Source organism: Limulus polyphemus, unplaced genomic scaffold (genome assembly GCF_000517525.1).
Source record: "Limulus polyphemus unplaced genomic scaffold, Limulus_polyphemus-2.1.2 Scaffold1148, whole genome shotgun sequence".
In the NCBI taxonomy this organism is placed as follows: Eukaryota; Metazoa; Arthropoda; class Merostomata; order Xiphosura; family Limulidae; genus Limulus; species Limulus polyphemus.
In genome coordinates, this window is record NW_013666758.1 from 285,887 (window position 1) to 310,840 (window position 24,954).

Genomic DNA, 24,954 nt, shown 5'->3' on the forward strand with positions numbered 1-24,954 from the left:
AAATAAAAAATAAAAGGTTGGCAATTGCTTAATTAATGATGCTGAAAATGTGACGTTATTGATATATACTGAATTTACTCCCAGCGAGTAGACCTTAGTATTAGCTAGTATGGAGACTTGATGATGCTGTATTTCACTTAAATATTTATCAATTAACAAACGAACAGATACGTCTAAAACCAGTTTCCAGATTGAATTTATATTTAACAAATTGTAGTATAAAGACACCCCTTGGCTCCCGAGGGACGTGTTAAAAACTTGGACTAATTTGTTTTAAAATAATTGTTGCAACCTATGTTTCTAATACAGACATTTGTACACATTTGCATCGGAGTTTATCAGAATTGAAGTTTAACGTCACGTGATTGGCGTGGCCTCAATAATCATAATCTTCTTGACATTTAGGAAACTTGTGGACCATATTTAGGAAGCGAGTTAGGCTACACAAGAGTTTTGAGCCTGTTAGAAAGAGTTATTCAGTTAGTGAGCGTGGCAATTAGTTAATGAGTAGTCGCATAATTTAATCAGTTTAGTTCTTACAGCCAACCGCTTAATCAGTTAATCAGTTCAGTGCTGTGAATATTGAGCTTGAGTTTCGATGGAGAAATAATTATCAAGTACGTGCAATTTCTGTTAGAGGTAGTTCGGTGAAGGTTGTTTAGGCTAACTGTGGAACTTAAAGTTGACAAAAGAAAACGTTTTAGTTATCGTTAAATGTACTGGGTTTTTCAATAGATACTATTACTGGAGTGATGTCAGAAAGACGGTTATTTTGGTAAAAACAAAATAACATCCAAACTTATCTTTAAAATGACAACACGTTGAAAGAATATTGAGAAGAAACAAATAGATAATTAAAAGAAAACTAAGAAAAAAGAGAAAAACAGTAGGAGAAAATAAATGAAATAGTTCTAGTTTGTTAAGCACAAAATGGGCTGTGATGTAAATGAACACCAGACGTTAACTTTGTAAGCCTCAAACTTACTGGTGAGCAATCAGGGAGTGAAAAAACAAACAGAAAGAGAGGAAAAACTAAAAAAATGCCAAAAAAGAATAACAGGAAAATATTTAAAAAGATTTATAAAAATAAATCTGATTCAATCAGCCATAATATGGGTACGTAGACAACATCAACGAAATAAGGAAAGAAGTACAAAAGAGAATCAATAGAATAATTATAAAAAGATCGAATAAACCATAAAAAATGTATTAGACTTAGTGCAACTTGGTCTTGTACCAGCCAATCCTTATGCACTTATCTTGATATCAGTCACACACGACATTTGCTCTCTGATAACTAGATCTAGTTTGTTTTGCACTAATCTTACAAAAGTGTGAAGTAGATTACCAAAAGTGACAGCATTAACACGCTTTCCTATTTCTATATGTAGTGCTTGCCCATCTATATTAGGGTAAGGTGATATTTTATGAAGCTCAATGGATTCAGGACAGTCAGTGCCTTTTCTTAATGTGCCTACCAGCCCTGATTTGTTTCTTGAATAAAGTGTCTCATTCATACCCGCAAATGCAATAGGTACAGATAAATGTTCATGTTCCACTACGTTGGAAAGGTCATCTGAACTGCTAGCTTCATAAGCTGTGAGAAGACGTAGGTGGACAGTCTTGTCTCTTTTAATATTGTATTTTGGTCCTTTTCTCTGTCCTTCACTATTTTATATACTATTTCCATAGTGAATCATGAAAACAGACATTTGGTTTTGCATCAGGTTCATTTATTACCAATCCATTTAGAACAAATGCATTCATCTTTTATTGAACCAAAAGCTGGTGTACTTAAAAATGATTTATGAATTTTCACACTTACTAGATATTTCGATGCAATGTTTTATAGTGTTACATAATGGACATCAAGTCAAAACACTTTTATTCTCTGGAAGGTGATGAACATTGCCTCTTCATTGCCATTATCGCATTTTTGTCGAGATGCTGTTTCCTTCCTCATTGTGAAGTTTCCACCTGGACACAGGTTATACATTGCATGTGTTTTTTATGCTATGTGAGACTTCAGGTTAAAATGAAGGGTTCAATTTCTCAGTGCCAATGCTGTCTTTGTAATACCCACAGTTCCACCAATTCTGTGGCCTCGTCTGTTCTACAATTCCTGAGCTTGGTCTGAAGCCAAATGACTGAACTTATGATCTTAACACTTAATAACAAAATTGACTTTTACAAACTCTGACTGTGCTTCTTCAGGGAGCTGGTGCATCTCAATAAGGTAGATAGAACTCCAGTGAGCAAACTTGAAATGACTATGTCGCATGGAATAAGGCTGAATTAGTGTAGATGTAGTTCCCAAATGCTATCACATTGAGTATTAGTGAATATAAAGTGTGGAGACCATATCCATACATTACCATCAAAAGGAGATGTAATGTGGTACCACAGAACCCCCTTGAGTAGTGATATCAACTCTCCAACGTATTCAGGATTTGTCATAATTTTTGATATCTCATCGTGAAATTCTTACAAGCAAAGTTTAGATAGCTTGACATCAAGAAATGGCACAATGCTTGAAAGTGATCTTGTGAGCCATGATTGCTTGCTTTGTTATATAAGTTTCCAGCTTCTGCATGTTCATTGATACATTCTCCAAGTAAGCCAGTTTCTACCAATGCATCTGCAAGTCCAGATCCAACCATACACTCTCCGATTACACAAAAGAAGTTCATAGGCATGTTCAAAACTCCAAGATGTAATATCAGCGTTTCTGATAGTATGAGGTGGCACATTTTAACTCCATAAGTTTTTGGATAATGACTGGTCAACAGTGGTAATCGTGTACTGTTGTCCAATATTAACATATACTGACATGCACACACCTCTTTACCATTGTGTTAAATGTATCAAGCTCATGTACTGATGTTACAATTATTGGCATTTAGCGAATGTTTGTTATTTCAGGGTTCTTTTTTAATTTAGTTGATTGGACACTGTCAACCTAGTTTGGTTATTTGACTCTTGATGGTGCATAACAAATGCAAGATCAGTCATTCGTGCCTGTTTAGAACACTGATCTATCTTCAGACGTTATAAAACATGTCTCTTACATAAATGGTGAGAGAGAGGAGCTGCTCTAGCTAGCTCTGATATGTAAATTATATAAAACCTCAACAATTTCTGGTACTTTCAATGCACAGCTAGATGACAGCTTCTGTAAATCAAGAATGATTTTTGATGCATTTTCTCATTCAAAGTTTCATCAAGTATGTCAATACTCTTTTGCTTGTAATGAAAAGAAATATTGGTTAACACGTTTTATGCTATTACAGCACCAGTTGTTGGATTCAGTGACTGCAAAGCATTTTCTCCTTAGGTTTTGTGAACTTGCGATACCTGTTCATAACTAAAACAATGTATTGCCTTGTCGAATAAGGGTACCAATTTTTTTTGGATTGATGGCTTGATATGGTCTGCTTACCAGACCAATGTATTTTGGTGTTGGTTTCTTTCTGTCATTTATTCTATAGGTAATATCTTACTTTGTGTTATGTATTGTCTTCATCAGCTGTAATATATTCCTTCTTCTAGCACAGTTTGGTCACTATAAAGTAGTCTCAAGGATATGTAGAGACTAGCTAGAATAAGGGCTATAACATCTTCCTCACTCAATGAAAGTCATTATGGCTTGGTTTTGTTTGTTTGTTTGTAATTAAGCACAAAGCTGCACAATGGGCTATCTGTGTATCGAAACCCGGATTCTAGCGTTGTAAGTCCGCAGACATACGAAGTTGCTACTGGGGGCCTCATGGCTGGGTTTTAAGAGCTAGATGGACGAGAGACATTAAGATATCCTCACATTGTGGTTCACATTTGCTGCTGATAGGTATGTGACAGTGACATGCTTATATTTCACAAGAATCAATAAAAGTTTGTCTGTCTGGGATTTCTTTCAAAGGGGTTGAAGGAGTTAACTGTGTATTCAAGGTGTGAAATACGTTTTTATTGAAGTTTACCATTGTACTGAAGTTTTCTCAATCAGCTTCACATATTGCTCTCAAAGATAATTCAGTTGGATTGCCTGTTCTTTCTCAGCAGAATATTCGCGCAAAAGTTAGGTTTCTGTCTTAGATTTCTTCCTTGTTTTAGTTTTAGACCTGAAGAATCGCCTTAGACATGTGAAATGGTGCTTAGCTTTGACTGTTACGAGGTCACTTACTCCTGATAAATGGACACCAAATCTATAGTCTAAACTCGTTTTGAATGTCATTACACTCACGTGCTCTTTTAGCTTCACATTTTGACATAATATACATAACATTTAATTAACCCTATCAAGACTGACGATCATCTTTCAAAGTATGGAGTGCACAGCTCAAATATAATTTCAACATTTAAGTTAAATAATAACCTGATTTTAATCAGTATCAACTCAAACAAATTGTATATTTGATAATTATTATTTTGACATCCATTTAGAGGAATTTACATAAAAATTAGTAAAAATTATCCAACTTACATTTCTGAGCAGCTCTGAGGAGTCTCGCCTATAAACAACATACTTAGCATTTTTTTAGAATTTTTCTGCACATCGTAAAATTTAGACTTATATTTGTTAAGAAATTACCATTCATGTTTTGTTTCTCATGTGATATTCCTTCTCTTATAATGGTTTTATTAGTATAAATTCTCATTTTTTCCTTTTACGATCTTAAAGCATGTGATCTCAACAATTACCAATGAAGCTCAGCTTTAAAAATATCTACAGGCAAAGGATATATACCATTGGATAAGGCATGTTATCAACTATTTAATGTAGAGTAAATAAAGTAGCATGAGAAGCATTTAAGGTTTTGTGGAAAAGTAACGAGATCTAGCTTCTACATTGAATAACAATGGATTCTGATGGAAATTTTAAACGACTTAAGTACGTACCACAGATATGTGAATTTTTTATGGTTTGGTTACATATTCCATTTTAAAACCAGATCTCAATACTCACGCTGGGCAGAGCACAGATGACCCATCGTGTAGCTTTGCACTTAGGAATAAATAAATAATTTCAACTTGCCTACTTTCACATATTTGTTTTGAAATATTATTGCGTCCTTTCAAATAGTCACCATTTCTAGCTAGAAACTGTAAAAAAAAAAACAATATATAAACTGAGAAATATTTCATTAGTATCCTATAGGCGTGGACTTTCCAAATGGTGTCAGAATATACTAAGTAACAATATTTTTGCTAAAGATATTCTTGGTGGAAGTCTGTTTATGTCTGATGTATATACACCTTGTTTTCAATAAACTGCAACATACAGATGATCAATATTTATTAAATAACTAAAGCAAACACACTATGTGTACTTGCTTAGTATCCTGGATAGTCGTTTTAGTAGATAATAAGCTGTTTGTTTCTCCAAACTGTATTGGTCAAGATCATACACCAGTCTGATTACACCTAACATTACTTACTTTGAATGTTATGTCGAACTTACATGAAGCATCTAGTACCACTCATGCTACTTCGTCATTACCATTCAAACTTAAGGGAGATCACAAACTTGAAGATTACCTGACATACCATTGGGGTACACTGATGTTGTTATTCTTTTACAGCATACAGCATTAGAGCCATAAATCCACAAAGAGAGATCAGGTGCTACTTCAAAGGAATGACAAAGAAAAAAGGCAGATACCAGAAATTAATCAACTTAGCAACTTTCTTGACCATATTTTGTGTGAAAATTGCACATACACAGAATAATTGGTTAATTCCAAAAGATACTATATTGAAATAAGAAGATATAAAATGAGTGATGTGCTTTATACCATTCACTTCCTCCCCTTTTCTTTTATCTCAGGCTTGTTTTCAAGTGGATAATTAATTTGAAGCTTTAAACTAATGAAATTATACACATGCACTGGTCATAAAGTATGGTTACTTTCTCTCATTCTTGTAAATGCTTAAATCCAACACAAACAGCAAAAGCCTTTAACAAAGAAAATCCACACACAGTCACAATTGATAAAACACCCTTTTACACTGATGTACAGTCCAATTATAATTTAACATAATAAAGAATACAAAATCAACTTTTACTCACAACACATTATCCTAATGCAAAACCTTCAATATAGAATTATTTGACAATAGCGAAGAACAACTTGTAAAATAAATACAAGTTAAAATATCAATACACATTGAAACATCACATTAACGACGCGAAACAATTATGATAGTCAAACACACAATAAAACCAAAAGATAAAATAAATTTTAATAATAAACAATGTACACACAAGCACAACAGAATTAAAATAAAACATTGTACCATTATTATATCAGAAAAAAATCTACATATTATTAATAATCAAAATATACAATGAAACGTTTAGCGATGAATACATTTGTACAATGGTTAAAAGAGAAAAATACCATTTAATGAGAAATAAAAAAAACATATTAACTTTAGAAAAATTCAATATAAACTTTTTAACAAATAAAATAATCATATCAGAAAATAAATGCAAGAATACAAATATAAAATAGAACCCTTTAACAATGACAATATCAGCCATCTATAATACATAAAGAAAGTTAAAAATCTCACAATTTTAAAAAAACAACGGTTATCTTATACACAATTCTAAAACATTAGATCTTTTCCAGTCTCCAAGTTACCAAAATACAATAACTTACTATACAGAATAAAAAGGGCCTGTCATGGATTGGTGGTTAAGGCGCTCAACTTGTAACCTGAAGGTCGTGAGTTCGAATCCCCGTCACTGAACATGCTCGTCCTATATGTTTGCCGAGCAGGCCAGTCACCCGTGTGTAAAAATCCTTGATTTGGCTTACAAAAATACAGTCCAACTCCAAACTAGATGGGATTAATGCCCTAAAGAAAAAATAATGTATGTAACACATGCACAAGTGCATTCTTGCAGTGTGGTTATCCAATGCATAATTATGCTTCCCGTTTTTTGAAGTTTATTGGTCATTTTAATGACACCTGGTTCACTTAAATGGTGAACTCCCTACTATACAAGTAGAGGAAATGATGTTTAACAAAACTACAACTGTAAGCAGTTCTTTCTTTTCACAACTGTGTACGACTGGCATATGCAATCATGTACTTCACCCCTTCCTGTACCTGTGATAAAACTATGTCAAAATCATAATTAATATTCAAAGTTAAACTGATACACAATTAAAAACATTTTATTTAGGTCTATCTATGACTCTACGACTCAGAACAGTTGTAACGTCGAAACATGTAGAGTCGTCAACTTTTTGAAGGCCATAGATAGGCCTAAATAAAATGTTTTTAGAGTGTCTTAAGAGTGGGTATAAAGAAACAGTCTTTAAAGAATATGTCTTGCCCATATGTTATGGATTTTATGAATTTTTCCATTTCATTATACTTTTAAAACTTTTCTAAATCATAGCATTTTTAAACAATCAGCTGGTTATTCTGAAACTGGAATTTTTATAATTACTTAAAAATATCCACAAAGTATTTTAATAGTTGTAGTATAGAAACTTTGGAAGCTAAGGTGAGACTTGTGATGTTGTTTGACAAATCTAAATAACAATAATATTAGCTAAATATTTTTACTCTTCGTATTGTCTTGAGATAGCCTATCTTAGTAAAAGTGATCACAGGTAGAATCTTACTTCATTTCTATATTTGTATAAAGTTGTGTTTAGTGTAAAGTTTATTCCAAACATGCATCTGTTATTACTTCCTTAATTGTATGTTTTTGTTTATTGACTTTTCCCAACTTAGTTTATAAATTAGAAAGTACATTGCTGTCCCCTTGAAAACTTTCTATCTTTTTATAACATCATTGGTATCTGAAAATCTAATGAGAGTAATTCTTGATATTAAGTTTTAGTTTCATATGATAGTCATTTTTATTAAGCCATTCCATTTTCAAACAATAATTTTTTTTGTTTCCCAGGTTTCACGCTGCCATAATATGCTAGATTTGAGCATTTGGAAAAACAAGGCCTATGTTCTGTGGGTATGGGCAATTCCAATTGCTTTGTTTGGTTATTTTGTGCCTTATGTACATTTGGTAAGTTGACATGCTTGTTTATGAATAAAAATGTTTTTAATTCTGACTAATTTGAAACTGTAAAATGTAGATAGTAAGACCTATTCATTTCACATGTACAGTTTGTTCTAAAAAATTTTAGAATAGAGTAATTTAAAATATAAAGAGTTTGTACCTCCTGTATTGATTAATTGTAACCCTTTAAGTGTAGGAAGTAAAGATTTTGAGATAGTGAACTGTATTGTGTATGGTATGTATATGGACTATACCTACATCACATGTTCAGTATTATTAGAATTCATAAAAATGTATTAGTAGTACAAATATTTGTATTTTTCAAGGTTCAACATGCAAGGGATATTCTTCCTGATGCTAATGGTGAAGTACTTGTGACCTGCATAGGTCTAACCTCAGGGTTAGGACGTATAGTATTTGGTAAACTGGCAGATTTTCCCAGAGTCAACAGAATCCACCTACAACAGGTGAGGAAAAGTATTCATCCATAAAGTAGGAAAATATTCTCTGAATAATGACATTTCTGTCTATCTCTCAGTTTTCTGTTTGTTTATCTATCTGTATATATACAATTGATGTAGTAATAACAAACATAGATGTGCGTGTGTGTAAAGTGTATACATGTCTAAATCGAAATGTGCTTTAAATTGTGATGTGTCATAAATTTCAGTAAAGCAATCAGCAGATTCATAGTACAGCTTTATATATGGTCACAATATTAAGGTGTTAGGAGTACACTGCTGCTTGAATAATATAGCTTGATGTTTTGAAATAGCAAAAGGAACAAAATGCTAGAAAAATCTGCTTGCCTCTTCCCCTTACCACAAAATTCACACAATAATATAGAATATAACTTTTAGGAATTTACTGTTATTTAACAATGAACACACTCAGTGCAATGTATTTAAGCTTATTATATATATTTGTTCATTTATTTTATTGGTTTTAACATTTATTAATAAAAACTTTTCAGTTCAGCATGTAGAATACCTCCATGAACAAAGTGATAAAGAAATCACAGTTTACATTAATGATACCACAGACTAAAGTAGTGTTTAATATGTTTAAGAGTTTAAAGCTGTTTGTAATTTTATGTTATATATTCTTCCTGTGTATGTTTTACTAAATGACCAACATTATACATGGATAGACTGAGAACTTAAAATAACATAGTATATGGACAACAAGGGCCCAGTTGGCCTTCAAGGTTGTACTTGCATACTCACCATTGAGAAAAGTAAACATTTTAAAATATCATTTAGTTTTCAGGAAATAATTAACTTCTGTCTTAGACTCCTGTAAAGTGCTAGCATCCAGTACTGCCAACAGCAACTCATTCTACAAGTTAAATATCCTGTTAAAAAACTAAAACTCTTAATTGGAGCCTAGCATGCCTTTTTTTTTAATATTAAACTTTTGTCCTCAGGGGCCTTTATCCTATTGATCCTCAACATAATTTAGTAAACTTGAATAAAATACTTTTATTCTCCATTTCTCAAGAGAAAATAAGAAATGTTAATCTATCCCAGTAAAATAACCCTTCCAACTGGTTCCCAGAGTCATCTTAGTAACTCTCTCTTCATGATTTCCAATAAGGCAGTATCCTTTCTTAGGTACGGAGACCACAATATTCACAATGTTCAAAGTGAAGCATAACTAGCAATTTGCAAAGAGAGATAATTATCTCTTTTTACCTAAAATATTTATATCAATAAATATACCCTAAAATTCTATTAGCTTTGATACTAGCAACATAATAATGCTTTGATAACATAAATGACTTATCCACCTCTATGTCAAGATCCTGTTCTTCAGTAATGCTATTGAGTGAGTCCTCATCTATGTTAAACAAGTGATCCAAATTGTGATTTTCAAAATGTGTTACTGTACACTTACTGTAATTAAAGATCACTTGCCACATATATGTACAATTAACTAGTTAATCCAAGTCATTGAATTAATGATATATTTCAAAATAACAAAGAATTAAAGCATGATCAACATATCTAAAACTTATGTATAGGAATTTGGACTACACTTCATTATTCTTGTATGCTATATGATAATTGCTTGTTTTTTTTTGTGTGTGTGTGTGTAATTGAGAATGTTTTACTGCTAAAGAAAAGGTAAAACTTGAGTGCTACAGAGTAATAAAGGAAATAATTTTGTTATTCTCATGTAAGACATTTGCTATTACATTCTACTAATATAATTTGTTTTTGTTTTTCACTACAGTTGGCATTTATATCTATTGGCCTTCTAACCATGCTTTTGGTGGTAGCCAATCAGTTTGCAGCTTTGGTGGTAGTTTGTCTACTTTTGGGTTTGTTTGATGGCTGCTTTATTTCACTTCTTGGTCCTATTGCCTTTGACATTGTTGGGTCCAAAGGTGCTTCCCAAGCTATTGGTTTCTTACTGGGACTTTGTTCAATTCCTCTTACTGTGGGGCCTCCAATTGCAGGTGTGATGCATGAGTTTCACAGTTGTCATCTTTTGATAGTTTTTTAAATATCAAATCTTCAATTCATTTTAAAGTATAAAAATATTTGCTCTAAAAAATTAAATGTTGAATTGTCAGATTTTAAGTATAAAAAAATTATAAACAATTATTATGTTCTTAACCTTGTATTCTAATAATGATTTTGATAAGCTAACTTAAATATATATATATATTGATATTTTATTACTTTAATGTTTTTTTTTAATCCAGAAACATTAATTGCTAGATATACAGGGGTTGTACAAAGTAATGGAAACACATGACCTTTTTAACTCCAAGATTCTGTAAGAAGAATTACTTGATAAATCAGCAATAAGTTTATGGGCTTATAACACTAAGATCTGGAACTTAATTCCTCATGGTGAATATAGTGCAAATAGCCCATTGTATTGCTTTGTGCTAAAACAAAGAAATAATTAAAGTCTGAGAGGGTAAAATGTAGCCATATGTGCATTAAATTGTTTCATATGATTGAATTTATCTGTATATGAATAGTACATTATTGTTTTTTAGAGAAAAGTTTTAAAAATGTCTTTAATATTTTCAAAAAAGACTTGATTGTAGGTAAATCTCTAGCTGGATTTTCATTCACATCAATACTTAAAATGATAATATACCTTGATGAACAGTGTCAAAAGTAAAGTCAGAATGAATGTTGAAAAATATAAAGACATCAAACAAATGTAATAGTGGTCACAAAAGTAAATTGACAGATGAAAATTAATATGAGTAGTGAGACAAAAAGACTAAAGTATCAAAAGTGTGTACTGAACATAAAGTTAACCAAAAATGTCCAATAGTCATAGGGAACAGCACAAAACAGGTTACCATGGTAAGTCTGCTATTCACTTAAAATAACACCACAAAATTGCAAAAGCTTGAGTAAAATGGTTTCAAGAACATTAAAGTTGGACTGTGGTTACAACTAGTCAATAATCTTTTACACTTTTATCATCAAATGGGCACGATAATATGTGGTAATGAACCAAAATGACCTTGCAACTCTTAATGTCATATGCTATTAGTCAAGCATTGTGGATGCTCTTTGAGATATGGGCAGCTTTTTTGTTGGAACAATTTTGAGCCTATGATCTCATTGAAAGGTGAAGTGACAGCAAACTGATACTTAAACCTTATTGTGTACTAAGTTCACTCTCTGATGAGCAGTTTATTCCAAAATGGAACTGGTCTGTTTCAAGAAGACAATACACCAATTTGTATTACTAAAATTGGAAATAATTGGTTCAAAGAACATGAGGATGAGTTTGAACACTTAACTTGGCCACCACAACCATTAGATTTAAATACTGCTGACTCTCTGTTGTCAATTTTTATAGCTAATGTTCAAAACCGATTAACACTATTAACATGATTTCAGTAATTAGAAGCTTTGTTCAACGTTGTTCAAAAATATCATTGTTTGATGCAAACACCTTCTTCTATCAATTGCATATGGTATTAATGTTGTATTATCTGCTTGTGGTGTACAAACCCCATATTAGTATATGAAATGCATAAATTGATGTTTCCATTAATTTGTCCAGCCTCTGTAATTTATATTTGTCATTTTTTTAATTAGTTTATTTGATGTTTGAGAGCATTTTTGAAAACCACATGTCAAGTTATGCCATGATTTATTTACAAATCATGGCATAACTGGATTTTTTTTACCAGTATGACTTTCATGTTTAAAGCAATTAACCAGATAATTTATTTTGTATTATCTAAAAGTAGATTGCTCAAATGTTAGTTTTTAATTGCTTGTGTATGAAGTGAACTTACTTTTGGCCAGTTATTAGTTAATTTAGCTGAAAATGATTATGAAACAATCCATAGAAAATTAGCTGAAATTTTATTATATACATTTCAGCATATTTCTACTATAATTTTCAGAAATTCCCTTCTAGTGAGTCAAGTTTGTACTGTTAACTTTGTGACATGTATTTTAATATGAAACACTATTTAGACAATATATATACAACCAATATAGAGGACTTTTATAGATTTGACCTTATCACATAAATCTTTTATAGATTTAGTTGTTGCAATTCCATATGCCCAAGTCATCATTTCGTATAAACGTTTATAAACTCTGACACTGATTTAGCTATTGTACCCAAAAAGTTGCTAGTGTAAGTCTGTTGATCTTGGATAACCTGGTGAGCTTGAAATACTGGTGGCTTAAATACAATAGACAAGAAATGCTCATAGATCAGTAAGTAGCCAGACTAAATAAAATTTGTTTCAAGTATTGTAAAAAAAGTTTTTTTTCTTAGAAATGTTCCAGTACATGTTGCTAAAATTTATGGAATGAATAGAAAATGCTTTCTTTTTATCTTTTTTTTAGTTACATACTTTTTATGTTCCATTTTAGCCTCAATTCGTTTTAACTTATGAGAGATTTACATTGATTCAGTATTTATTAAATGTTCCTAGGGATTTTGTATGATCACTTGGGAAATTATAAGGCAGCTTTCCTCTCAGCTGGTGTACCCCCATTAATAGGAGCTTCACTCATGTGTATTATAAGCAGGGTTTCTCAGGTGAGATTTCCTTAATCTCTTTTTCTTGTATGAACTTTTACAAATAGGAATATTAATATTAAAGAAGTTTTTATAAATAGGATGTCTCAAGTGAAGTTTTCTAAAAAAAAGCTTTTTTGTCGAACTTTCATTTATAAGATTGTTAAGCAAGATTTTTTCATCACACACTTAAGTAGAATTCAGATTAATAATAAAAATTAGTTTGTATTTCAGATTTTGATAAAAACCTTGTGTGACATGATCTTATTAATTAGTTTTATGCAGGTTCAATGAGTTTGAAGGACCTTGTAGTCACCATGTAACCAAGCTTTTGGTAGAAATTATAAGTAGGTTTTATACAAAAATGAATATTTTTTCATAAATTAGTTCTACAAAAGATTTCTCTGTGAACTTACTAAGCCTTTAATGTGTCAGTTTGAGTGAAAGGTGATTTTCATGATACAAATAAAAATATTTCTTTTATCTTACAGTTTTCATATTTTATTTGCTTAACCTTTAGAACCTTCTAAATGCATATCAAAAGTTTTTTCCATGTAACTTTATATTTTATCTCTTATTTTCTCCACTTGAACAACAACTATAGTGAAATCATCAGTGCAAGGAGGAATAAATTGAAAAATACGAAATTCATACCTTCTTTTTCTACAGTGACTGCAGATTGAAACAAACAATTACAATTATTTATCCTAACAGCCTTGGCTTTCTAACCTTTTCACATCTGCTTGCTTTTAATTTTATTTCTTTGCAATACCATTTAGACTTTATATAAGTATGTGACCAGGAGAACTTAGCATAACAATTGATTGAGTTACAACCACATGATACAGTTAACTTGAACTGGCCTCATGAATTTTTTTTAATTTAATTATATTTTTCATTTACTTTTTTATATAACTTTATAATTTTTACATTTTATTCTTGTTAAAAAAAAACATCAACAAACAATAAAAAACAAGAAATTTCAGACTTGCATTAAGGTTCAAGTCTATTTCAGTAATTTGTACCCAAGAGCATCTTAGCACCAGCTTTTTTTATACTATGCAAGTTCTCCACAAAATCATAAATTTTCATTTTAAATATGCATTTTATAACTCAAATATATCAGGCACTAAAATAAAATGCCTTGAAACTATATAATTTAACTGTTTTCCTGAGTAACCTATAAATAGGTTTAAAAAATTCTTTTAGCTGCTTGGATTTTAAAACCAGATTTCAAACAGTGAAACCAAGGACAGGCTTTAAGATTTTCTTAAATAGTTTTTGTTTACTTTAAAGGATGGGACAGCTAAGATGGATCAATAGGTCCCCTTGTTGTCCCTAAACATTATGTTATGTTAAATATTTACTTATGGGTGCCAAAATGAAGGAATAAGGTATAAAGAATCCTGTAAAGAAAAAGCTATAAAAACTTTATAGAAAAGTATTACAGGAATGTAGGAAAAAATAAAATGCTGTAATTAAAATTTATGACAAAGATAAGTAATCCAATTGCAATGTCAGAGAGAGTTACTGACATTTTTTGAAAGACAAAATGATATAGTAGGTTGTGTCATGTGGGTTTGGCAATATTTATTTTATATCAATAAAGCAAGAAGAATGGAGGCTCTAAGTTTATATTCTGGTTTGTCAGTATCTATAGTATCTATTTCTAAATTGTTGGATACTCAAAATCTTATAAGGATGGAAAGAAAATCTGAAATGGGCAATTCGCAGTGCAAACATATCACATGACAGAGAAGTCAAGATTGAGAATTTATTTAAATATTTCCTTTTGGAATTATGAAATTAAAATCTATATAATGTAAAAATATGAATTATGAACTACATTTTGATGCCAAGTTTATTGACTGATATTCAAAAATTATTTGATTAAATTTTAAATGTAACTCTAAAAAAGTTTGTGACATGTACACTATGACCCACTCATTTCCATAGGGTTAATAAGATTGAGAAATTATGTGTATGAAGCTGTTTTGTGTGAAGTTAGACTGCAAATATTGCATTTCTTAAAGTGAGGTTTGATTGAAAAATTCTAATATTGGCTTTTATGTCAAAAAAATAAGTTATAAAGGGATTGTCTTTTTAAATACTTTTGTAGAATATATCCACAATATATTGTATCACCTAAGGACCTAATGCCTATATTGAACCTTCTGATTGGTTACCATTAGAGAAATTTTCAAATTCTTTTGATAATTTTTAATATGAATCTTTGTTAGTAGGTTAGAGTGTGTTTCTTATTTTTCAAAGTAGGACTATTATGCTACTGCATATCAACAGGAAATGCGAAGTTAATATGTTGTTAAAATGATTTTGCAACTCTCTTTAAAGTCTTTAGTTCCTAACAGTGATATAGCTGACTCTCTCATGGATGGCTGCATCCTACCTAGTGAGCAAAATTGAACCACTGAATTAAAAATATGTAGAAAATAAACTTAATCATTCATCCACACATTAAGGAAGATAAAACTCCAGAGTGAAATTTTTATTTATTTAATTTCATACATAAAAGTAAACATATTGCAAAACTTGATTATGAGTTGGCATACTTCGTACAAAATAGTTAGCTTATGTGATTTACGAGATGATTTCCACGCACAGTTTAGCTATTTCCTCTTGAAGTCATAATATTCTGCATTAGATTTGCATGCCACCAGTCTTGTGAAACTTCCACCTAAAATTCATGTTAAAACATGAATTTGCACTACTGCGTGATGATGTATCATGCAGCAAAACCCTTCATCAATAGGAACGTGACACACTTCCTTGCACAAATGCTCCATCTACATTGACATGTGAAAATCCTCATTCTTTTCTTCAGCATAATTGTGCTTAGACTTGTTTATTTTTACTAATAATTGTATTTTCAACCTTTCAATATGAATTCACAGATTAACGTGAATAATTTTTCTGCTGATGTGGGTACAAATATCACTCACAATTACCAACCATTTAGGAAGTTCTTTACTTCTTAAGATCATGATAGCTATCATGTATTGTGAAAGGTGCTGCTCAGGTTGACAATTATATTACCAATAAGAGTAATGCAACATCTTCCAACATTTTGTGGAGTCCATGTTGCAACCTGGACCCTCTTCTTCCATCCCTGCCACACATTTTCCTTCACAAGTTTTGAAGCTGAAGTTGAGAAGAATGAAATGGAGAGACATCTCTACCTAATGAATATCTCTCAACAATTCCTGCCTTACCTATGCTTTCTACTTATTGTTTCATTTCTTTTTCTCTGTTATTGCCACACCCATTATTTACTTCAGGTTTCAAACTGCTCCCACTGTTTTATACCTCATTCTTCCCGCCTTACCAGGTAACATGTAGAAGTTGTTGTTTAGATACAGTTTATTCTTCATGAACATGTAACTCATAAGACTTAATGTTTACACATCATTTATTACTTCTTAACATGTCCACATATGATATATCATTTAGAACTAGTTTGTTTCTCCTTAACTTCTTAGACTATAATGTTTAGTCATAGTTGTGGTTCTCCTTGTTCTTACCTGGGTCCTTCTAGCAGATGTTTCTGCTTTTCCTGGACACACGAGTCCTGTGACCTTGTTTTCTCCAGCTTTAACATTACTGCTCTTTTATTCTTCTTTGTCTTGGCTGGTCTTTCCTTCCCTCATATTCTATGGCTTGAGAAAGTGGTCACTCCCTTTTCCCATATCTACTTCTTCAACTTCTGTTTTTGATGTTATTTCTCTTCCAGACAGATACCCTTGTCCTGCCTGGACTGCTCAGTGTTTTGTCACACTCCTACTCCTTGTGGTTCATCCCATCCTTTCATAACTGGGACACCTCCTCTATCTGGGGGCCTGTATATATACAATATTATGGATTGGGTCTACCAACTCGTACATCTTTTATATGCCTCTCTGACAGCAGATGTTTTGACACTCTCCTGAGACTCCTCTCTTCAGCTTCTCCTCCTTTTCTGTGCTGGCATGTGGACTGCCCCACAATCATTCATCTCACATTACACTATCTCCATCACCTTGTCCCATCTCCAGTGACATACAGACTTCCATCAATGGCCATTCTTCAATTAACCATGCATGTTTAATGGGAGTCAGTATTCATTTACTTATTAATTCATCACATTTCTTCTACTTTTGAATCCCACTAGGCAGTTAGTGTTGCCTCACAAAATATACTTACCCAAAATTCCACATAGGGCCAGGACAACAGAGAGCACTTAGACCATCCACCCTGGTCAAACCAGTGCCCACTGTGAGATAAGGTTTTCCGAATGACAACTGAAGTTGTTTATTTGGTATTTACATACCTTTTTTTCCCAGGCTGATCCTAACTGTAATCATTCCTTGGATTATCATGGAAAAATCCAGCACCAGAGTTGTACTTCTGCCCGCTTGTCTGGCAAGCACTTCCTGGCTTTTAAAAGTAGGGTATTACAGTTGCCCATTGCACTGTCTTCAATAAAGCCCTTTCTTAACTGAAAGATCTATGAGAAACTGGGCAAATTCTTCTGTTCTCCCCTATGTGAATCCTCCTCCCCCTTCGATGGTGCATGGGAGACTCTTGCCACTTACTGAAACATGGAGAATCCTCACTGTTTGGGACCTGAAAGTGGGTGCTAAAACACAGAATTCCTCTATGCTGAGAAGCTGGGGCAGGGGTGTTTCCAGAATGTAGTAAGGACTACCCCAACCTGTATAAATACACCACAACCTCCAACTGGATTTTGGACACACCTTTCACCTATTCTCTTTTCTTCTTTACCTGTTCCTACAAGGACATGATCTCATCATTTCTGCTTGCAGAGTTATTGATATTTCTTAATATCCAACTGTGATGTTTCGCTCATTAACCCTACTCTCACAGCTGATGATGAGTCCATAGAGTTTGATGATTAAATGGTGGTTTTATAAGTATCCATATTTTGTGTCCACTGTTGTGCCCTCCTCCTGTGAATGGCATGGGCCATTAGTGTCTGACAGTTGAGGAGCTGTGCACAGATACCTTTCATATGTGCCCTTCTCCCACAGCTGACATTGACCCATAGAGACTGATTGTCAAGGGGCTGAGCACACTTGTTACAGTCTGAATGTGCCCCAACCCTACTACACTGATTGGTCTTCTGATGGTTTATTTGGCCATATACCTATTCCACCTGACCTTGCAACACCTTTTAGACTTCTCGCCTTTCCTATCCTTCAGTTGGGTGAAGAGTGTACCCTAATTGATATGACATGAGGTCTCCCATGGGTATGAGCCCCTGCCATAAGGTGGTGTTACACCCAATTGGCTTCTTTTTAGTGCTCTTGAAAGGAGGTTCATCTAGATAATTTCTGCACTGGTCCCTCCACCATCTCAATGTGTAATTTTAACTAATCTGTGCACAGAAGTGAGTCATCATCTTGGAATTTAACATTTTCCATACCTGAAAATGTACTTCCAATAGATTCTCACTTCCATGCACATTCCTACTCTTCTATTTGTGTAAGGAGGTGTGTTACACTCTATCGGCGGAGGGTTTTGTTGCATGATACATCATTATGCTGCAGACAAATTCACGTGAATTTTAGGTGGGAAGTTCACAATGCTGTTGACATGCAAATCTAAGGCAGAATAGTGTGATTTCAAGAAGAAATAGCTAATCTGTGCATGAATGGGAATATCTATCAGAAATACATTTTCTCACATTTTTTTGAAAAGTCATAATAGTGCTAGGAACTTGAACATAAATATATTTTTTTTAATTTTTAGCCAATCGCTGTACCTCAACCTTGACTGTCATGATGTGATTTAATTGCCTATACCTTTGCTTCAGAAAGTCATAGGCTAGTGATCTAAACACATAACCAAAGTTCTTCTGGTTGTTTCAACCATATAAACTATTATGGCTTCCAGTTCAGCAGAGATTTTCATTGAGATTGAAAGACAGTGATAAAAGCTTAAAATGGTGACAATTTGCTAGAAAAAAAAGATTTTTGTGTGCAACTTCCTTCACTATTATAGTCCTGGTTTTTTAAAAAGCTAAGCTTACAAAAATTGTATTGTTTTATACTTCCTTTGAATTATAGTGCTCTGACATGATAGGAAAATAATTTTTTTGTTGAACAAGATGAGGTGTGCTTAATTAACTCATTTTTCATTTCATTGTATCAAGTTTTGTTTCACTGACAAGATTGCTGTGTTGAACTTTATTAATTTAAATAACTGGTTAATTTGGCAAAAAAAAATGAAACAGAAAAAACTTAAATGAAAAAAATAAGTTGAAAATATATATATTAAATGAAACCTTCTGTTTAAAAATTTTAAAATAAGTCCATTTAAGTATAATTTTGGAATGGTAAAATAATTATTTTTATTGTATGTCAGTTGTAAACAAAGTAAAACTGTGTGCAGTGTTTTGTGAATCAAAACAGAGATAGAATTCACAGTTTATAAAATAAAAAATTATAGAAAAGCATTACAAGAATGTAGGAAAACATGAATAGCTGTAATTAAAAGCTACAACAAAGATAAGCATTTTTAATTGGTTCTTGAAAAAGGTACAGTTAAATCTTTTTTGAAGTTTTAAAGCTGCATAATATATCACATATAAAAACAAGATTTTATTTGCAGAAGCTATATAAATTGTGCAAGGTTCTTCTAAATATTCAGAATACTTCATCCACTACTGTCATTTCACAATGCAATAAAACAAACCATACAACAGATGTGTGTCAAATTGATGTACCTGAACAGGGTGAAGTTAAAACTTTCTTTCCTTTGCCTTAATTACTCTTTATTTGTAGCAATACCCAAGCCATGCTGCAGAACAACTAGTAGAAGAAGCAGCAGCTGAGACAACCAGTGATGATGAAGAAGATTATAACAGTAAGTTGATTTAGATGCACAAGGTTTGTTCTGATAGTGAATAGATTTGGATAAAAAGTGATATGATAGTAAGATTTCTTGGATTAACTGATTTACAAGAAACACCAATTGGGTTATTATACTGTTTTCACTGGTGTAAAATAAACAGTACACTAAAACAGTGGATTTCATTGCAAAAATATGTTTCATCAGCATTTCAAGTTTAAACTCTCGTCATATAATACACGAGTATTCTCAGTGTAAACTACAATGAGTGTACAAATGTGAATAGTTATGATATAGCATAACAGTATTACTGTTGTTACAAACTATTGTTTGTTTGTTTTCGTTTAAATGGTATATTAGGACTTTCTGCCACATCATTACCTGTATTTACTGTGAGCTTTTGGACTTTATTATTGGAGTTGTTAATAAGCAACTGCACTTAATTGCTATATGCCTGTTTGCATGTAGTATGAAATCATGGGCTTTTGTTTTTTTTTGTCCATCAAATAATCTGTTATTGGGCCCAGTAGCTTACAATATCATATTTTAATGTTGTGTAAAGTTCTTATTTATATCACTTAAGCTTTCATTAATCCTCATTAATATGTTTAAACAACAATTATTTATCATTAATATTGTTTTTTGCTTCCACAGAAGTGTGTTTAACAGGAAAAATGACCAGAAGATTTAATGTATATTTTAGAGTATTTGTTTTATTATATTGTTTCCATTCCAATGTATGTACTTGGAGTGGTTTTTATTAATGATATTTAAACCTTACCATACTAAAAAGTGGCCCAACAGAGAGATACTTCACATAAAGTGTTAATCATGAAGATTTACCTTCATGGGTATTTATACCTTATATAATGACCACTATGTATAATTACATCGAACATAAAACAGTCCACCATGGAAGTAAATATAAAATGAAAATTTTACTTTCATACATATATAATACAGTATACATTTGAAACTTTACAAACAATTAACAATACTTATGAATTTCTGTTGGAACACTGTATGTGACTACTTGCATTTTTTTTACATATTACACTGTAATATTTTGCTCATTAAACATCATCTATTTAAATTTTGAAAAGCATAACTGTTAACACTTTATATAACTGAATAAGTTACTCATACTTCCATCATAAAATAATAATTTAGACAGTCAATTCATAATTATTTCTGGTTCTCTAGTTAAAGAAATGACACAAGCCTATTGAGTAACCACAATTTTATAGGTCAACTCACAGTCTGCTAAGCTAAAAGATTTTACATCTAACCTCTTTTACAATGTTGACACATTCACATAATGAAAATATGAGTATGTCACTGCTGTAATGTTAGTCATTTATAATGAAATTATTATTATTATGCCAAAAACTTTACCAATCTGAAATTCTTAAGGTTATGATTCAGTTCCACAGATAACACCTCACAACTATAAATGGTGCCATATATCAGAATTTAAAAATCATTATGTTTTTAACCATTTACTACTAACTAGATAGAGTGGCTACATAGAAGTTTTCACTTTCTACTATGGAGGATCGCTCTCCTTAAAAGTACTGCAGAAACAAGTGCAATGGGCAGCATGAAGTATAACTGTTTTAAAACTGCTATCATGAAGATAAAATGGTCAACAGAAATACCATTCCATCTAGCTACTACTATGAAGATGAAATGGCCACTAGAAACACCACTCCACATACATATTACCATGAAGATGAAATGTCCACCAAAAACACTACTCTACTTAGCTACTACCATGAAGATGAAAGGGCTACTAGAAACATCATTTCACTTAGCTATTACCATGAAGATGAAATCATTACAATGCTATTCCACTTAAAGTTATTGCATCAAGGTAAAATAGCCATCTGAAACATCATTCCATTTAGCTGCTTCCATGAAGATGAACTGGTTACCAGAAACACAACTCCGCCTAGCTATCACCATGAAGGTGAAATGGCCACCAGAAACAACACTACACTTAGCTACTACCATGAAGATGAAATTATTACAATATCATTCCACTTAAAATTATTGATTACTATCATGATAAAATGGCCATCAGAAACACTACTTCACTTAACTATTACCATGAAGATGAAATGGCCACCAGAAACAACACTACACTTAGCTATTACTATTAAGATGAAATGGCCACTAGAAACACCACTCCAATCAGCTACTTTTATGAAGACTAAATGGCCACCAGAAACACCATTCCAATTAGCTACTTCCATTACTTTCATAAAGATGAAATCATTGTAATGCCATTTCACTTAAAATTATTGTTTCAAGATAAACTAGCTGCTAAAAACATCACTCCATTTAGCTACTATCATGAATATGAAATAGCTAGCAGAAACACCACTCCACTTAGCTGTTACCATGAAGATGAAATGATCATAGCTATTTAAATTTTAGTATTTTATGTGTTTAGTACTAGAAAAAAGACTTACATGTATTAAGTATTGTAATTATCTATAAATGTCTGTAGTCATATCTATAACTTTCTAAAATTTAGATTATTTAATTTTATTTTGCATTTTCTAGTAATTCCCATGGGTCTTATAAATTTCTTTAAAATCTCCACATACAGTGGTTTTATTCTTTTAACTTCTGTTTCAAAATTGTATACATTTTTTCTGGCATTTAGATAGATGTACCATTGGAAATTATTTATTATATACACAGCGTGGTCACAAGTAAATAGACACCACCTTTTCAGAAAAAATTAAATTTTTCAGTCATATTCACATGAATTGATATATTTATAATTTAATTAATATCTAGTAGATCTTCCTTTCGCTTTGTGGATTTTGTTGATCCTTTGGGGCATCGTGAGAATCATCTCGTCAATTTTAGATTGTGGGATTTCCGCCCACTCTTGCTTCAAAACTTGGAGTAGATCGCTCTTCGAAGTTTGTTTTTTTGGTTGTTTCTTGACTTGTCGGTCGAATATGGCCCAGACGTTTTCGATGGGGTTCATGTCAGGAGATTGGCTCGGCCAGGGCAACTTCTGGATACCATTTTCTTTCTGCCACTTTTGGGTGTTTCTAGCAGTGTGACACGGTGCTCTATCTTCCTGGAACAATGTTGTGTTCTTGTCCACGAAACCCGAGGAATAAAGTGGCAAGAGTCCTTCCTCCAATATTTCGACGTATTTCACAAAATTTATGTTGCCAATGTACTCCACTAAGCTCGATCTCCCACCAACCCAAACAGCTCCCCAAACCATCACATTGAAACCACCATGCTTCATAGTTGGCTGCAAGCTGTTGAGCCAAATCTCTTGGTGAGGCATTCTCCAGACCCATATCCTCCCACTGTCCGAAAATTGAGCGAATCTTGAATCGTCTGATAACAATACGTTCTTCCAAAAGTCCAGAGGCTTGGTCATCATATCACTTGCCCACTTCTTTCGTCTGACTATGTTGGCAGTTCTTAATAAGGGCTTCCGTCCAGCTGCTCTGCAACGATAACCCAATCTGTGGAGAATCCGTTGAACAGATTCTGGGCTCATCCCACCAACTTTGGCCACTTGTGCAGTCGTTAATCTGGGATCCATTTCGATGCTCCTCTTGACACCCCTTTTTGTCCTCTCTGATGGACCAGGACGACCCAGATGCTGCTCAGTTGTTTCCTTGCCGTGTTTCCTGAACTGCATGATGATTCTGTTGACTGTCGAAAGTGGGATTCCCAAATTCTGCGAAATTTGCCGCTGACTTATTCCACCATCTGCTTGACCAACTATCCTTCCTCTAACAAAATCTGACAGTTCGAGAGAACCTTGAGTTCTAGGCATGTTGTAGCACAAGATAATTAGTGTGCAGACCATTTTCATTTATATAGTGCTCTGTGAACACAAATTAGTTAGCATAAATCAGTTAAATGACGAAAAATTAGGTGTCAATTTACTTGTGACCACTCAGTGTATATATCATCTCATTGTACAATTAGTATATTTCAATACCATGAATTTTTTTCATTTCCCAGCTATACCTCAAGAGCAAGCAGAAGAAATAGGAATTTGGGAAAAATTCAGTCCAAGCTGTCTGAACACTCCAAAGGAATCTACACAAGAAACATTGCATTATACTGCCAGCCTTATGCATAATGAGATAAAGAAGCAGGAATCCCAGTTACAAACACATTGTTCTGATGAAAAAGACAAACTTTCACAATATGTGATGGAAAAGGAATCCAGTGTTTAAGTTTTATTAAAGATATGTGTGTAATGTGCTTAAGAGTAATAAGATAACAATTAGTAAAACATTTCAAAATTTGGCAAAAAATATATAATTATGGTATTTCTCTCAATTCATATTCTTATCTAACTCCACAAAATCAAATATTTAGCCATTAAGATATGCTCTTGCCCCCCAGCGGCACAGCGGTATGCCTGCGGACTTACAATGCTATAATCCGGGTTTCGATACCCGTCGTGGGCAGAGCACAGATAGCCCATTGTGTAGCTTTGCGCTTAATTACAAACAAACAAACCAAAGATATGCTCTTTCTAAAAGTTCTTTCAAAACTAAATACCAACTCTGGCAATATTGATACAGAAATTACTCACCCCACCTTCAAACTGTTTAATTAGTTTTCCTTGTTTATGCACTTATTAACAGCCAAAAGACTTTATAACATACTTCCTTTAAAAGTTTGAATTAGTAATTCAAGCTTTTGCACTTGTTAAAAAAATTCTCAGAACTCAACAAAACATTGAATTTGTAAATGAAATTTTAGAAAAGTGCACTACAAATCTATTCCAAACTCAAAAACAAAACATTTTCAAACATGGTCGTTGTATGTGTATTTTCTTAAAAGTATAAAAATTTTACGTGTTTATAATTAGTATAAAAAGATGAACAATACCCAAAAAATTGGTTTTTAAAAACTCAATTTGATTCTGTAGAATTACATGAATATAATGATTTAAAATGTTAAATGTTAACAACACATACAAATAGAAATTACATGCATCCATAAGAGTTACTCTTAGTAGGCTTTAC

At 32.5% G+C, this 24,954-nt stretch overlaps 1 protein-coding gene across 3 annotated transcripts in view; it reads left to right on the plus strand.

Annotated features, from left to right (window-relative positions):
• The window catches only part of LOC106462350 (monocarboxylate transporter 10-like), a 94,795-nt gene extending 70,452 nt beyond the window's left edge, over positions 1-24,343 (plus strand). For all 3 annotated transcript variants that reach the window (XM_013922263.2, XM_022389600.1, XM_022389599.1), the window contains 6 exons: positions 7,925-8,041; positions 8,362-8,502; positions 10,271-10,496; positions 12,972-13,078; positions 19,858-19,939; positions 23,936-24,343. In XM_013922263.2, the coding sequence (XP_013777717.1) occupies positions 7,925-8,041; positions 8,362-8,502; positions 10,271-10,496; positions 12,972-13,078; positions 19,858-19,939; positions 23,936-24,153 (891 nt within the window). In that variant the 3' untranslated portion in view covers positions 24,154-24,343. The remainder of the gene's footprint in view (positions 1-7,924; positions 8,042-8,361; positions 8,503-10,270; positions 10,497-12,971; positions 13,079-19,857; positions 19,940-23,935) is intronic.
• Positions 24,344-24,954: the final 611 nt, after the last annotated feature.